At 41.6% G+C, this 16,748-nt stretch overlaps 3 protein-coding genes across 6 annotated transcripts; 1 reads left to right on the forward strand and 2 right to left on the reverse strand.

Moving 5' to 3' along the window:
- Nucleotides 1-876: 876 nt before the first annotated feature.
- On the reverse strand, nucleotides 877-6,402 carry pcare1 (photoreceptor cilium actin regulator 1). The gene is made up of 2 exons (XM_051395917.1): nucleotides 2,707-6,402; nucleotides 877-1,598 (listed from the first exon to the last, which is right to left on the reverse strand). Exons 1-2 carry the CDS (start codon nucleotides 6,093-6,095, stop codon nucleotides 1,475-1,477), a joined length of 3,513 nt encoding a protein of 1,170 aa, XP_051251877.1. The 5' UTR covers nucleotides 6,096-6,402; the 3' UTR covers nucleotides 877-1,474.
- Nucleotides 6,403-7,982: 1,580 nt separating this feature from the next.
- Nucleotides 7,983-12,600, forward strand: spdya (speedy/RINGO cell cycle regulator family member A). Its single transcript, XM_051395923.1, has 8 exons — nucleotides 7,983-8,046; nucleotides 8,243-8,302; nucleotides 8,628-8,909; nucleotides 9,010-9,068; nucleotides 9,160-9,245; nucleotides 9,335-9,506; nucleotides 9,656-10,007; nucleotides 12,221-12,600. Exons 3-8 carry the CDS (start codon nucleotides 8,657-8,659, stop codon nucleotides 12,280-12,282), a joined length of 984 nt encoding a protein of 327 aa, XP_051251883.1. The 5' UTR covers nucleotides 7,983-8,046; nucleotides 8,243-8,302; nucleotides 8,628-8,656; the 3' UTR covers nucleotides 12,283-12,600.
- Nucleotides 12,601-13,039: 439 nt separating this feature from the next.
- trmt61b (tRNA methyltransferase 61B) lies at nucleotides 13,040-16,225 on the reverse strand. Of its 4 annotated transcripts, none has more exons than XM_051395919.1 (8): nucleotides 16,146-16,225; nucleotides 15,190-16,062; nucleotides 15,000-15,102; nucleotides 14,317-14,507; nucleotides 14,065-14,156; nucleotides 13,449-13,642; nucleotides 13,280-13,363; nucleotides 13,040-13,191 (listed from the first exon to the last, which is right to left on the reverse strand). In XM_051395919.1, the coding sequence occupies exons 2-8, from the start codon at nucleotides 15,967-15,969 to the stop codon at nucleotides 13,157-13,159; spliced, it is 1,479 nt and encodes a 492-aa protein (XP_051251879.1). In that variant the 5' UTR covers nucleotides 15,970-16,062; nucleotides 16,146-16,225; the 3' UTR covers nucleotides 13,040-13,156. The 4 variants fall into 4 exon arrangements, with proteins under 4 accessions (XP_051251879.1, XP_051251881.1, XP_051251880.1 ...); XM_051395921.1 differs by having other exon boundaries at nucleotides 15,190-15,570; nucleotides 15,607-16,221; XM_051395920.1 differs by having other exon boundaries at nucleotides 13,280-13,360; nucleotides 15,190-16,221.
- Between the last annotated feature and the right edge of the window lie 523 nt (nucleotides 16,226-16,748).

Below are 16,748 nucleotides of genomic sequence, written 5' to 3' on the forward strand. Positions count from 1 at the left end.
ATGGAAAATGTAAAAAGTTGATGCTACAGTGATATTATATCATGAAAGTAGGGCATTTAAGTAGAAGGTCAAATTAAGATCACCTGGAAAGGTTATAGTGCATTTTATGTACATTCTGAAATTTCATCCGAAAGCCGAATATCCCTAACTTTTTGTGAGTAGTGTATATAATGGCTAAGTCAGAGAAAATAACCCTGATCAGAGTTATTTGGGAGTTGACTCAACTCAGTTTTTACCGAAAAGCCTGCAGTGCAAACTGGTGTTTAAAAAGTAGATTACAATTTAATAGATTTACTAGGCATAGTCTAAAGCAGTGGCTCCCAACCATTTTCCTTAAGAGACCCCTTTTCTATCATTGAGTAAACTAAGTAAGTGACATATATTATGGATATTTCATATTATGTTAAATTCATAACAGTTCTTTCCTGTGAATATTGATCAGTGATGAGTTTTCCTGATATTTGTAGGAACTTTTATTACAATCCTCTACAACTGTTTATATCTTCAATACTAATCTAAACTTTAAAAATAATAATTTTATTTAGTTTTATTCACAGAAATAAACTAAATGCTGACCTATAGCCCTAATGTGTATATTTTTATAAAAATGTTTAATGTCTTACATGCCTTAAAATGAAGACATCCTTGCAATCCCCTGTGATGCTTTGGCGACCCCCAGGTTGGGAACCACTGGTCTAATGAAAGATGCTGTTGAGTTGCACTTATGTCTCTTGCAAGTCTCCCAAGTTAATGTAAGTGCAATACTAAAGCACTGGAGTAACTGTTTAAGTGATTTCGCTGAAGCATATTTCGTATTAGTTAAACAATGACATAATTACTTTATTTATTAAAAAAAGGAAACAGATACTAGGAGATACAAAAGTATGAATAATTGTGTTTTTTTTATTAATAAACAAATTGTAAAAATGAAACATCAAACAGAAAAGTAACATTGGTTAAAAAAAATTCTCCCTTGAAAATAGTAGTTGAGATTGGCCTTTTTTTTTAGCTTGTAGCACAAAGAAAGATGGAGCAATCCAATATTTATTAACACATTTTAATATTTGTGGACCATACTCCCTTCTTTTTTAAATCAATAACAGTTGGGAACACCTAAAACCACAGAGCCACCAAGACACCACATAGTAATTGAACTGAATTAAGTGAAAGTTCTGCACTGTAATCTGTAGTAATGTTGTGATGCCAGGTATTGGATGAATTCCACATATTGTAAACATGAAATTGTGTCATATGTTTTTTTCTCTGAGATACATGTAATGCAAAAGTAAATCCCAGAACATGTTCCAGAGCACATTTCCCCACCACTTTATTATAAACATTGTGGAGGTGTGTTACCTCTGCAAAGTGGATAGATTTAGTGCTTCCTCTCTTCCCAGTGGAATTAACAACACCATGTTAAATCCTTGGTAAAGCCTTCTAATCCGTAATCCCACTGGCCTTTCATTGGCCCCTTTTAGTCTCTGTGTAAGGACTGTCCAACAACACACAGGTCCGGCTGTGATGCAGAGCGTGCTGTAGCTCTGAGGTCTGATTGGCTACCCCATAATTCATCATCCCTGGTTGGTTCATCATCCAGCCTGTAAGAATGAATGGAGAATGTTGTCAGTAGCAATTAAGGAAGTGGGTCAGGTGGGTTTGTGTCAGATATGAACAGGAATGATGCGATTAGCTCGTAAAGTGACCGATGTAAGAGTTCATGCAAGGCCAGGTGCAAAACCCCCTAAAATTAGACATTCACTTTTTTTATTACATTTTTTGGAGCGTTACTAGAGACCATTGTGACAAGCAGTCCATGATAAATTAAAAATTAATGTAGCTTTCAACACAGAAATGGCAAGATAAATGCATAATAGAGAGAATTAAATGCAGGGGGATTTAAATGAGTGGCTTTATATCTTTTATACTATATGTGATTTAGTCTCTAGCTGATGTCTCTATAATTCAAAATATTCTCTTTTATTCTTGATGTACTCTCAGTACATCTCTTGAGCATGTCATCATTATGTCTAAATTGGGCTAATAAATCACTGAATGATAATCTAATAATGTGGTATAACAGCATTCTCAAATAAGTCTGATACTTAAACTTAAAAAAATATTTGTATTTGAGGCAACTACATCTGCAGTCTTCAGTCTTGTCTAAGTTAAATTACAGTACATTGGTAATCATGTTTGTGCTATGATATTGTGGCTTTGCTGCATTTTCTGTCACATTCAAGTTAACTGACTTTCATTCAAAATTTTCCAAATAATTTCCTAGAAATTAGCTGGATATTTCCTGGATCTGGTTGGTGTAATATAGCACTACATAGTACAGTTGGTAGGTAAATGCTCATTATTGTTTAAAAAATAAAACCTATATGCAGTTTGACAAACAAAACTTAAAGGTTTCTAGTGTGGTTGAAATTGTAAACATAAATTTCAAATTAAAATGTCATAAACTTACAATTGAATTAATTTTTTTTGCATATTAACTGCTTCTTATAAACTAAAACAACTTTGTAATTTGATGAGTTAATACTTACTAACTAAACTAAAGACATTCTCCACTTTCCTTATAATTAGTACCATGTTACTTATTGCAGGAATTTAAGTACCTTTAAGATAAGCCATTACCAAAGATTGAATGAAAAGCCATATTTAGGGATTCATGACGCGTAACATAGAAATATTGTAAACACTCACCCCTGTGAATATATTGCTGGCTCACTCCCACAAGTCTCAGCCACAGAGATGCCTGGAGATCTTGGTGGCAGACTTAGACTTGGCCTTCGGTCTGAATAGCTACGTCGGATGAAGGGTCGAGGTCCTTGAACAGATACAGGAAACCTCCCACGACTACCCCAAGAACGTGAGAGAAAGGAGACCCCGGTAGAGGTCCATGCTTGAGGGGGTCTGGGAACTGGACAAGGCTTGGCCTCAAACAGGGATGGAGAGGCAGGGCAGAAGACTGAACGTGCATTACTGATCAAACGAGCACTAGATAAGTCTTCACTGCTGTTCTCCCTTGACCATCTTTGTACTTTTGGTGAGGCTGGTGGAGACGGTGCTTTAAAAGGGTAGGAGTTGGGTGAGTTTGAGTTTAAAATGTTCTGCTTTGCAACAGGTGGACTGGGGAGCCTCCTCTGAACTGCTGGTGGTGTGGTGAGTTTCCTGTTAGCAGGGGGGCTAGCTGAAGAGGTTGGAGTAGATTGTCTTTTGAAGCTGCGGGGACTGGGAAGTCTTCGATGCAGACTGCTTGATGTAGAAGGGGTGGATGGTAACATTCGCCCCCTAGACATGGGTGGGGTGGCAGGTGGTTGACTACTGACTACTGAAGAAAGAGGCACTGTAGACACTGTAGTGTTAGGTCCAGGCACTGAAAGATTACCACCATCATTTATGTCTGCTGATTCTTCTTGATTGGCTGATGGATTTGTTGCTACACCAGTTGTTGACAGTTTCTCTGAGTCTGAAGAGTGTCTTAGGTGTATTATCTTTCTGGCTTGCTGGTACAAGGAATTCTTTTCATCTCCTGGGTCTACCTCCAGTTGAACATCTGATGGGCTGACCTTTAACGGAGCAGATGGGTCCTTTTGTTCTGTTCTAGCAAAGGAAACAACCTTGGAAGCTTGTGGCAGGCCTCCTTTACTTGGAAGCACTGTCACTGACTGAACTGAGGCCCTCAGTCGTTGTGATACTGCAGCCCTTTTTAATACAGGGGATTTTTTAACTTTTGTAGCCCCTTCATCTGCTACACCAGTTGAAAGATTCTGGGCACTTTCAAAGGAATTGTCCATTAACACTTCCAGTGGAGGCGGAGGAAGACTATCCAGATCAAAATATTCGTTTTTCTCAGATGAAGAGGATTCATGTCTACAACTGGTTATCCCAGTGCTGAGCACAGCTTCTACATTTCCTAAACCAGGTAACACAGGAACACCACACTTCCGTACTCCTTTGAGAGGCCCCAGAACTTCAGGACCGTCTAGTTCCACTATTCCTTGACTGAAGGTATCTATCAGTTTTTTGACTGAGTTCCGCCCTCTGTAAAGACTAGATGATGGTCGAGGTGATAAAGGAGGGCTAGGGGGTGGGGTGGCTTTTATAGGACCCTTGGATGTTTTCTTGTCCTTTGATTTATCTTCTTCGACATCACTGGTTACCTCTGTTTTTTTATTGTTGCGTTTTGTGAGGCCTGCTTTATCCTTAAGTGGTTGGGGATTGCTGTTTTTCTCTAGTAAGGGATGTTTACGATTGATTGCCGGTGATTGAGCTGGAGAGGTTCCTTGACTTTGTTTAGGTTGAGCAGTCATCATGTTTCCACCTGCCTTGTTTTTACTCATCCTCTGCATCTTCTGGTTTAAATCCTTCTGGGTTCTATCTAGTTCAAGCAGGGTAGGATCTTCACCTTTGCTCCGGATGGATTCCGCTGACTGGGAACGTCGCTCCCTAGCCACTGGCGTCTTTTTTACCACAGCCTTCCGAATAGGTGCTGCTGTTTGAGGCCTCCTTGGAGATCGTTCCTCCTCGTCCATCCACTGGCGTCTACTGGTTTTTGGGCTGCCAACTACCTTTGTTTTGGCACTAGAGTTCTGTGATGGAACAAACTGTATCCTACCACTTATTGCATTTTTCATTTTGAGAGTCATTTCTACATTTTGAGGATTCTCTATGCGTTTTGGGGGTAGGCGGCGTGGGTATTGTTTCCCACAGTGTACAGGTGAAGAATTTGATTGCTTTATTAACCCTACTTGCACAGCTCCCATACCTCTATCAATCTCATCATCATCATCATCATTATCTTCTTCCTCCCCATCATCTAAGGAGACTGATCCAAGCAATGAGTCTCTTTGGTCATTAGCCATTATGGTACATATAGAACCTAATGAGTTGAGTGAGGTAAGAGAAACACTTGGACTTATTTTTCTTGCAAGCTTTTGCCTTGACACTCCTTGCCTAATGCTCATGGGGGTGTATCCCATAGGACTGCCAGGAGTAGTTCTATTTGTCCCAGTAGACTCAGAACTCGCTCGTCTACGCCGCCTTTCAGATCCAGCTAGGGATTCATTCTCTGCCCCAATACCACTGTCTTCACTAAAGAGAGCAGAATCCTCTGGCCCAGGCTTGCGCAGAGAGGCCATTTCAATGCGAGATAAGAGTTGCATTAGCCTAGTCTCTACTGCACGTTTGACTTTTAGTTTCTCCTCTAAAAGTTCTGAGACAGAGGCAAAGTACTCCACTGCCTCTTCCAAAGCAGAGTCCCCAATTCCACCAACAGTCTGGCTTACATTTCGCATTCTCTGTGTGGTGTACTGAAGCAGCTGCTGCAGCAGATCCGGTGGGGGCTCAATATTAGCAGAGCCAGACTTCAGAGGTGGAGAAGATGAGAGGTTTTTCATTTGACTTGGCCAAGCAAGATGTTCTCCATTTTCTTTTAAAACTTTTTCTCCCTCGTCTGCCATCTCTTCCAGTCCCTGAATTATTTCCTCATAGCGTAGAGCCATGAAAGCAACCATAGGCTGCACAGAAACCTGTGTATGGGTTGCTTGTTCCAAAAGTCCTAGTAAAACGTCATATTTATTTATGCTAGGATTCAAAAAGGCATAAGCAGCTTGGTGAGCTTTTACCAAAGGTTCTGGGAAGTCCACTTTCTGTTCTGTAGGTGGTTTGTCTTTATCCTTGTCTTTCTTTTTGGGCACCTTAATACCTCTGGTATTTTTCTTTGGTTTTCTGCCAGGCTTTTTTTCTGTCACATCTTGCTTGTCAACATTTTTCTCTTTTCTCTGTGAAACTGTATTGTTGTCCATTCCTTGACCTCCCAATTTGTCCATGTTTACTGCTTCAGGTGCTAGCTCAGTCACAGATCTCTTTTTCTGTGGTGTCATATGAGCCTCTTTCTGAAATACCTGGGTTTGTCCGGCTGCCTTCCTCTCCTTTGTATCCCCATCTGTTGATACAGCTGAATTATGATTCTCTCCATTTTCAAAGTGGGACTCTCTGGGGTCTTCTTGAGGTGCAGGGGGCAGCATTCTCCCCTTCCTCATGGGACCCAAAGCCCCAAAATTGTTACCTTTGGATGGTGAGCAGCCCATTTCTGATGTTTTTAAATAGACGTTTCTGTCTTCGTGGAGACACCAACACAGCAGTGCAGAGAAATATACAAAGAATAGCCAAAGTCCTTAGCCACCTGCTGTATCTGTCATTATCAGGTGGCTGCAGTTGTTGAGTCTGATAAGATCCTTTTCCACAAGGATGCTACCAAAACAAAATATTGATAAATCCATTTTACAAATTTCTCCCACCTGTCATAGATGGGCAAAATAAATCCACAGATCAATGCTCATGTTTTCAAAAATGTCCTTGTAGCGTGCTCTGAAACACATCCCTCTGTACCTTACAAAGGACAAGCAGCTGAAAGGATTAGTGAGGCTTTCAGTGAACTCCTCAGCATGCACATATGTCACGTTAAAGCATATAAAACTCACCTACTGGTAAGACCTTAAGCTCATTTGGGTAATGCAGGCTGGCCTCAGGTGGCTTTTTATAGCCTGCAAAACAATATCTCCCTATTCAGCCCTACGGCCATTTCCATACAAAAAAAAAAAACAACTAAATTTGAAGAAAGTGAAAGTGTTTCTTTTGAGTTGCATTACAGTTGCAGTTATATGCAGATATCATGCACAAATAGTTTCTACCGACTTATATTCTGTCAACAGGAATATGATATAGAAAAATTGTAATTGTGCATTTGACATGATATCTTAAAACAGACTTAAATATTTTTGTCAAGCAGTTATTCTGGTTAATTGCTGATCTTCATTTAACTTCTATATCTAGAATCAGTTCACTGGAACAGTGAGGTAAGCTTTAAAATAACTGGAACTCTGCCTCTCTGTCAACACTGAAATAAAAAAAGAAAAGATTATACTAATCTTTCCTCTTTCGCTTTTCTTTTTAAATCTGTCAAAAATGAAAACATTATCAAAACAGATAAATATATTTAGGATGTAGGTTGAGCAGAGCCTACATGTGATAAAGGCTTTTGATAAAGATATAATTGGTCATTTTTTCCCATAAGTTGCTATAGTTGATTTTGGACATGTTAACCAAATGAATTTGTTTGTGGAAACTTTTAAAATCCCCTCTTTTGGTTAGTCTTTAAAAACATATTTCTGGTTATGCCCTGTGCATTTAGTAAAAATTAATCTTTTCCCCCTATCCATGCCCTACGTAACTTGTTTGCCTCAAGATGTTCTTGTAGTCGGCATTTAATTATTGTTTTGCAAAAATAATAAAAAAGAACCAGTTTGTTTAAGCCCCTATTTTCACAAATTACAGCTAACTATTCTCAGTCGGTATTCAGATCAAATATTCTAAATCCGTTGGACTGTCTGGCTTCTTCCATGCAATACCACATGCTTATAAGTTAGGACAGGGCCTACTGAAAATAAGATAAATTAATCAAATCAGATGTTTGTTTATTTATTGCAAATGACACAACAATGTAAATCAAACATAACATGTTTGATCTTGGACCGTAAAAATGAACAACTTTTTAAAGTAGGCCTAATAAGAGTTGGGAAAGTAAAGATGGACTAAACTTGTGACACTGATGATTTTTGAGTGTGAATTTTCTATTAGGCTACTTTAATTATGGTAATACTAGACTACTAAATCTAATTGGGTCTCAGCGGCTCAACAACCATTTGCTCAGTAGCCTATTACATTTTTAATTTAATTAAAATTCTGACATTATTTATTTAATTTTTTGTATTAACTACCATTGTGGGAAAGAGAGAGTGTGATTCCAATAACGGTTAACTTGAATACAAACTGTTTTCATACAATGTCTTTATCTGAATGTGTCTTTATCAAACCCAGATAATGTTAAATATTTTACACTTTACATACAGACAGGAGGGGGAGGGGGGGGACATTGCTGAAGAAGAACGTCTTCTTGGTCTGCGCGTCCCCGCGTGCAGGTGTACTGCTGAGCGATTGGCGCCGATCCTGACGCGCGTTCCCGAGCTACCGTCTTCTCTGGTCAGTCCCTTGTAACGACTGCTGACTGTCTTATTCTCAGTTTTAGCCTTTTAAAATCGGTAATTATTAGCGTTCTCTGTCGTTGTTGAGGACATTTTCACTTTAGCTTTTTGAGCATTATGTTCTGTCCGGCTGTGGCACTGATACAGCTCTTTGTAACGACTTTAAATCTGTCAACTTTTGATCGGTTTTCTAGGTAACGTTACTTGCTCAACTCCAGTTCATTCACTGATATCAAAAAGGGACGTCCTCGGAGGTGAGGACGTTAAAGTTAAACTTAACTTCAACGGCAGCCACTGTCGTTTATATAACAGTTAACTTTAATCTAACTTTAGATTTTTTTTTTGTTTATCAAGCCATAGCTAACGTAGTTTGTTAAAGTTCTACAAGCTGGAAGCTGTCAGCTGTTTTGCCAGGTGGCTGACAGCTAGCTTAGCATCCAGTCATCATTAAGCTTTCAGCTAATGGGTGGAAGTCAGGTTAAACGTAATGATGTAAAACAAACAATATGAAGGAACCTTCCTGAAGTACTTCATGTTATTTGTACATTTTCACCCTCATACCTCTCTATTTCCTCTCAGAGCACACTACAGATGCCCTAAACTGCAGCATGATGAAGCATACACACCGGTGGTGTCAGACCCCCCCTTCAGTGACTGTCCGGGTCAGACCCAACAGTTCACACTCCCTCCAGATCAGGAGAGGCCTCCGGCTCAAAAGAGCCAGCGGCCCAGACGCCCAGGGCCCTGCAGGGAAAAGCCAGCCGAGCCAACGCCGGGAGGAGATGTATTATGCCAAAATGACCATTCCCCCAACCATTGTCATCCAGCGGCAAGAAATGGCGTCATTCTTTAGGCTTTTTGGTGAATGAATAGCCCCAATAAAAAAAAACCATCAAAGTGATGAATCTTACTTTTGAAAATGAGGATCTATTTGATATAAAATAATGATGTTTGGTTGCAGATGATGACCTGATCCAGGACTTCTTGTGGATGGACTGTTGCTGTAAAATGACTGACAAGGTAAATTGTTGTTGTAAATATTTAGGGGAAATTAAGCCTGTCTGAAGCCTTATGATGCTTCTCACCCCAACTTTTCTCTCCAATTCATCAGTACCTCCTAGCCATGACCTTTGTGTACTTCAAAAGAGCCAGCTTCACTATTGCTGAATACACCAGGAAGAATTTATTCATTGCACTGTAAGTTTCAAACTTTCTTTTGAATCTTGTTTTTCCTCATATAACATGAAGGTTGTGTGCCACAAGCCCTAAATTTGCAACATCTCTAGGTATCTTGCCAACACCATGGAGGAAGATGAGGAGGAGAGCAAGTATGAGATTTTTCCATGGGCACTGGGCAAGAACTGGAGGAAGCAGTTTCCGCGCTTCCTCAAGCAGCGAGACAAGCTGTGGGCTCGCATTGAGTACAGAGCTGCTGTCAGCAGGCGCTGTTGCGAAGAGGTACACACAACTGTGCCTCAGGAGACATAGATAAATTGTGTTTCTCATGTTTTTGTTGCACAGTGTATTGTAACCATTGCTTCGGTTTCATGCTAGAAGTTCCATCTTTGTTGTGTTTTTTCTGTGTCTGCCTATCTCTGTCCCTCCAGGTGATGGCCATTGTGCCCTCTCACTTTGTGTGGCAGCGAGAGCGGTCAGAGCACCACAGCGGCGCCCAGCGGCAGTACGGCGACCAAGACCATGCTCGTTTTCCCCGCGGGCCCTTGGCCTCCCCGGTCTCCTGCGCCCTCTGTAACCACGGCACCAGGTTAGATCAGGGCCCAGGCTCCTCTTACCCCTCCAGAGGCTCTTCTGCACAGAACCCTGCCTTTCCACACCCATTCACCCCCACACTGAGCTTGGTGACCACCCCACCTAGGGCCGCAGCCTCTCGCAGGAAGGCGGTGGAGACTAAAATCCAGGCACAGCATTCTTCCTGCTGCTGCGTTGAGGAGGTTCCCAGTAGGTATCACTAATACAGGTGTGCTGGCTAAATCTCATTTTTAAATCGGTGTCAAATCTGGACATACTCACATCCTGATACAGCCCCAGTTATGACCTCAGCATCATGTACCGTAAACCGTGATTCGGTCACACAGCGTCCTCTACACAAACCTTAGGAGAAAGGATTTTAAAGGAAAAACAACACATAGACACAGTCCATTGATAAATTGGATTTAAATGTTGGTTTTCCTCCAGGCAGACAGAAGACACCTGTGGGATCACAAAAAAGGTTTGCGTAGGAAAATAAATAATGTACTGTTAAAGAACTAGTGTGTAGGATTTAGTGGCAGATTACAGTCCCCTCGCCTCACCCTCCCCTTCCAGGCATGTAGGAGAAATTACGGTGGCCACGAAACTCACAGAAAATTGCCCTATGTAAAGCCAGTGTTTGGTTTGTCTGTTCTGGGCTACCGTAGAAATGGCATTTCAATATGGCAGACTGCGTAGAAGTCAGTCCCTCCAGAAAAACGCGATTATGCGATCGCATAATTCAATGCATAATCAGCCTAAGTCCACATATTTAAGCGGGGGCCGCATTTTTTTCAGATAGGCCGCATAAATTGCCGGGCTTGGGCTTGCATGATTTCATAATCCCATGCATTTTTCACATATAACTTCGCAGAAAGTTGAAAAATGTTGCCTTTACTTCACACAAGAGCAGCCATTTTCCCCTGTTGTAGTATTAGTAGTATGTAAGTTTACGTTCCAGTAAGAGATTGCACTTTGTGCATTGGAAGCACTTATTTTAACAGAAGATGTCAGTTTTGTATAGCTACCTCTGTAAAACAGGGAGCACACATTTTATTTTTTTATTTATTCATATTTACAGAAGTTGTAGCATATTCCTTTTGTAAACTACAGAACTTGTTTGACTCATGTGTTTATTAAGGTCTGAAATAAAACAAGATGAGAACTTAAATATTCCCAGCACTTTCTGTGATGTAGTATGCTTGCTTATCATAGGAAGTAATAAGAAATGACTCTTTACATTAAGGTAGTAGCCTAGTGAGAACAGGGTGTTGGGGGAATCACTTTTTTTTCTCTTTTTGATCAAACCGCAGTTTTTGGAAGTTCCCGCAATTTTTGCAAGTTCCCGCATATTCCATCACATTTTTTAAGAAAACGTGCCGCATAATCTAGGATTTTTGCCTGAAAGAATCAGAAAAAACTGCATTTTTCTGGAAGGACTGAGAAGTCACTACACTAATGAAAACATACCTCGGCTATAGAATAGATCCTCCTAAATGTTACACACTGGACCTTTTAGTGCACAGAACTGTACAGAGTGCTGAGGCCACAAACGGGCCCCATCTGATGATTGTGAAATCATATCAGTGATCGTACATTAACAGTTAGCTCCTAACCCCTTGTATTATAGAAGGCTATGGCTGCCTTAAGAGGCTCTGCAAGTTGCTCCGATGATTGATATTTCTTTTTTATTATTCATGGTGCATGTGTTGTTGCCACACACTTACATACAACAGGCCTAATAGCTGGGTGAAAAGATGACAGTGGCAGTCACTGTTGATGCAGTATGCATATTCAATAAATCCCTGCTGGATTTTAGGTTTAATGTGAAATATAAGCAGCCTGGAACTGCGGCTACATTAATCAAAGCTCACTTTCACTGACTTTGTGGATTGTGTGTAGAGGTGCTTTAGCTGGATTACACCTGGAAGGTTTTCCACAAAGCAGGATTAGAAAGTGGAAAGTGGAAAAGATGGTGCTGTATCCCAGTGATACCCACTTCAGTTTGAAAAGAAGCTTGAATATTAGGTTTAAGAGTAGGATTTATTTTATCACATTGCAGACTCCTAGTAATACAATTTCATGAGATATTGTGTATGACTTTTCAAAGCCAGTGTCCTCTGGAGCACATCTGTGTACTCAGTAGAAACACTGAAATGAAGCTTTTTGTCCTCCCCATTTTTCTCTCTCTAGCAAGTTTCTCGCAGTGTTTTTATAGACTTGTACACAATAAAACATTACACTTTAAGGGAAAAGAGCAGAGGTGCTATTTCACACAGAAAAAGGCTTTTCCTAGGGGAAACCCTGCACTGTAAAGCTTCAGTAATTTCCTTCTAAGTTTGAAACTACCCTGACAGAATTGGACAGAAACAGCATAGCTCACTTGTGCTAAACTACATTTTCCTCTCTTCCCTCTTTGTTAGGGGGTGAGTGTTCCCGTGCGTCCACATACGACACCTCCATGGACTGGATCAGTGAGGAGTAGAGCGTCACACCCTCTTTGTACTGACCCGGCTGCTGTCTCCTCTTTGATACCACTGTAACTCTGAACGTGTAACTCACTAGTTTGCGTGTACTTCCTCTCATGTGAACATGGTGCTGACCCAGCATTAACTGGTCAGGACCAAGTGAACCATTTAAGTGACTGTAAGTAGCTGCAGCATATGAGCTAATCCATGCAGTAAGATTTATGTGGCACACAAAGTGTTGTAATGGGTTGTTTAACTTGCACTGAGTTGTTGATATTTATTTATTTATTTATTCATCTATTTATGTTATTTATGTACTGAAGCACTTGTTTGATGACCACTTCTTCACAGAAAATATGGAAATGAATCAAAGGTTATGATGTTAACATGTCTTTCACATACTGGGTGTGTTTTTAGTATTGTTGCCAGTGTGCCTGTGTCATGAGCCAACACTGCCTCCTGAGTTTTGAATAAAGACTTCAACTTTGTCTTCTTGAGATTCTTTATGGCCAGCTGCTGTTATGCACCTAACTTTGATTGTAGGAGTGGAGAAGGTACATCTTTGTGCCTCAGGCCTTGCAGTCTGCCTTTGTTTTGCTTCTATATATTTCACTTAACATGCAGGCAATTACTGTATATATTCACAACTGATCCCTAGTCACAGAGCCAATTTCTATACATTTACTGAAAAACAATGATATATCATGTTGTGAGGGATTTGGGGCTTGGCATTTAAGACTTTTTATTAATATACATACAAAAAATAAACCAAAATTAACATTTAGAACTCATTTATTTTTCACAGTATATACAATAATGAGATCATTTGGTTGATACTGTATATAACAATCATCATTCAATCATTTTCAAGGTTCCTTACAGGAAGGGCAGCTACCGTACACACTTCCTCAGTTTCACCAGGAATGCTAGAAAAGGAGAAGCAGACAATGAGTATTTATTGTAACATCGTTTACAGACCTCTACACTGGGAGTACAACTGCAGTAATATCTGACCTGTGTGCCTTATCTGTTCCGGATGAGGTCTGGCAATGTAGGGAACACTCCCAAAGGCCGCCTGTCTCCCTGTGCTCATCTCTTCTGAAATATAACGGTACAACTTCAACTGAAGGCAATGCTCAGAAACATTTATCACAAATAAATACGAGCACGGTGGTCCAATCACCTTCGTCCGATGTTTCATCCTGCGCCCCCTGGTCTTCGTCAAAGATCGGGACTTTCCTGATGCAGAACCTCCCGTTTTTCTGGATTGCTGGAGCTACCAACCAATGTCGGACTGGAACCTCCACGATGCGTTCACACAGCACAGGGAGCGCCAAACATCGAAGCCCTTCCAGCAGGTCGATGACCTGTGTTATACTGTGTGACAGAGGGACAGTCAGAGGGCAGTAAAGTCTGCTGCAACATTACAGCCCAGTTTCAAATATATTACACACACACACACACACACACACACACACACACACCACTGCCCCCTTTCAAAAGTTATTTCCCAGTCTGTCATTGTGCCTCAGAGCAGCCAATAGGAACACACACTCTCTGAAATGACCTGTGATTGGCCAAAGTCTCCCGTCACAGGCTAGATTTTCTAAAGCCTGAAAACCAAACCGGGGGGGGTATTTCTTGACCGGGAGCAGTAACTTCCTGGATTCTTTTGTTGTCACTATGAGGGACGTTACATTTAGTCAGTGAAATTTAGAAACCATCTCCTGTCTATAGCTTCACAGTGAGATATGAGAGCGAGAGAGTTAAGGTGACAGTTTCACAGCAGAGGTACACACTTGGCGAGGTAGATGGCACATACAGCTCCAGAGTGCAGATGTGGAATCACAGTGGTTAAAGCCAGGTGGGGGTGACTCATGTCAAGGGCAACCTGCAACAGACACAATCCATCCAATGAATGAGCAGGCGTCACAGAATCAAATTCCCACGGCCTTGATACACGTGACCAGCTGTTGCTGTATTATTGCATAGTTTAAACACTGTGTCGGTCTCTGTTTACAAATGGCTCTGTGTTTAAGCCAGACACTGACCGCGTGGAATCCCCGACCGGCGAGGAGCGAGGAAGCGTTGCAGAGGTCGGAGTTGTGAAACTGGACGTTGTCGTGCCACTCCTCCCCTCGTCGCAGACTCCATGACGCCCTCCAGAGTCTGTAGTTCAGTACGGCTTGTTTGTGGTGGTCCTCCCTGATCTCCAAACTCAGCACGCTGCCTTTAGAGCCCACTGGGAAAAACCAACATGTTTTTGTGATATTAGGTGAGCAGAAAAGAGGAAAGTGAGAAAACTTCACCTCCGCCACTGTCATCACAGATACAGTATCTGTTCTTTCAATGCAGCATGGAAATTATTTTAACGCTTTTTAAAGGGGATTGTCAGTTATTTTTCGGTGTACAGGTTCTGACTGAAATTTGATCCATGCGCTGTAAACCTGATCGTTTTTAATTGATCATGTAATGTGTGTTTTGTGCTCATTTAATTTCTGAGTGCATGTTTTTTTTTTTTTTTTCATAAAGCCAACAGCTCATTGACTAAAAGAAACTGTCTAAGAATAACTATTCTGTTCACAGGTTTGACAATCTTCACTGTTAATCTGCTATCTACAGTCTAATAACCACATGTTATCAGATGGGGAACCCTCAGGCTACATCTTATCTAATACAGGTCTGTTGCCTTAATGGAAGAACTCCAAAGTGAGACAGCGTGATGGGTGCAGACCTGCTCTGGACAGGAACAGAGACATGGCCCCGGACCCCGAGCCTGAATCCAACACGCAGTCTCCCTCTGTGACGTCCATCATCATCAGCATGGTACTTGCATCCTGGTAACAGAGAGAAACAAACACACAATATCTGTGAGTAGAACTACAGGTCAATCCAGGACTATGACACACAAACAAACACGGTACCTTAGGGTAGGTGATGGCTGGCCCTCTCTTCATGAACAGCACGTAATCCTCCAGACTGGCCCGACGTATGAAGATGGGAACCCCCATGTGTGTCTTCAGGAAGCAGCCTGCGGGGTGCCCGGCTATGTAATCATGCGGGATGAACCCCCTGTTGCCATGCAGACGTGCCCCCCTCTGAAGCTTGAACAACTTCCTGTACTCCACCTGCCTGTTATTACAATACTCAGCGACAAGCAGCTCCCCAAACACGAGCAGGGTCTCCCCAGGAAGAGTGGGTGGCGATATCAACCGTTTTTCCTCGTGATATGCTCCGTTCAATACGGTTTCTGAAGTGTCCGGCTCCACAGCTGCCTCTGATGCATGATGGGTCTCTGAGTCATTCTTTTTAGGGATTGCCGTGTGCCCACTTTCCTCCACCTGGGTGCTTGTGTCATCTGCAGGGTCTTGCAGGTTCTGCTCCCTCAGCTGCATCACCTCAGGGGTCAGGGCATCCTGGGGCAGCAGGCCACTGATCCTCTCCAGGGGGGACAGGGGTCGCCTCTTTCTGGACAGCAGCGCTTGCCTGGGAGTCAGTCTGGTGCTCGAGGGTGAAGAGTCTGCGTTGTCTCCCTCATTCTCGTTACATTTAATCGAACTGGCTGCAAAAGTTCTTACGTCCCTCCTATATTTAAGGAGTTTTACAAGTATGCCCCTGTTACTGAGATGTCTTTGACTGGATGATCTGATCCTCATCAGTCTGTGCATAAACACAAGTCCAGCCAAGGGCATTTGCATAGCCATTATATCAGATTATGACACAATATATGAACTGAAAGTAGAGGCTATGTCCTGAGAATCCAGTTCATCAAGCAGTGAATGCTAACCAGCAGGAACCTGAGAAAATGACAGCCGCAGTTGTTGAACACAGTATGAATATCTGCGAAATAAAGCACTCAAATGTGAACAGAGCAGCAGACCTGGTTCCACTTGTTTACAGTCTAACAACTGGCGGTTCGATCCTGTTCGCAGGTCACCATGCTGGCTGGAAAGACACACGTGAATGACGTCATAGCTGAGCGACCGGTGTAGTAATTCAGGTCTACCAGCAGAGGGCGATATCATAATGACACATTTTCTTCTATTTAGCTTTTATGTCAAGCTCAAATAGGCAGCACGCTGTAGATTCAGCAGGCCTGCAGTGGGAGTGTGTCTTTGGTCTTATATTTTATTTGTTATACAGGAACAACACAGAACAACAAAGTGAGATTATTTCATAAAGTACTCTTAATGAGGGTCAGTGCCCAATTAAGAAGCTTCATAGCACACTAGATATTTCAAAGTGGGAAGCATACTATCTATTGTGGATAATATTTCAATATATTTGTGTCTTCCCTTTGCGGAAATTGTGACTTCATCAAATATACAAATGCAGCATGGTTTGGGTTATGTAAAAAGCAAATATGAAGTGAATTTGGCATCAAAATCACCCAATATAGTTGTTGGGTTCCCTGTTTTATTCTACATATGAATTTAATAGAGAACTTTATTTGTTGTTGCTGCGTTCAAGTTCTCTTAAAAGT

This window comes from Dicentrarchus labrax, unplaced genomic scaffold (genome assembly GCF_905237075.1).
Source record: "Dicentrarchus labrax unplaced genomic scaffold, dlabrax2021, whole genome shotgun sequence".
Lineage (NCBI taxonomy): Eukaryota > Metazoa > Chordata > Actinopteri > Moronidae > Dicentrarchus > Dicentrarchus labrax.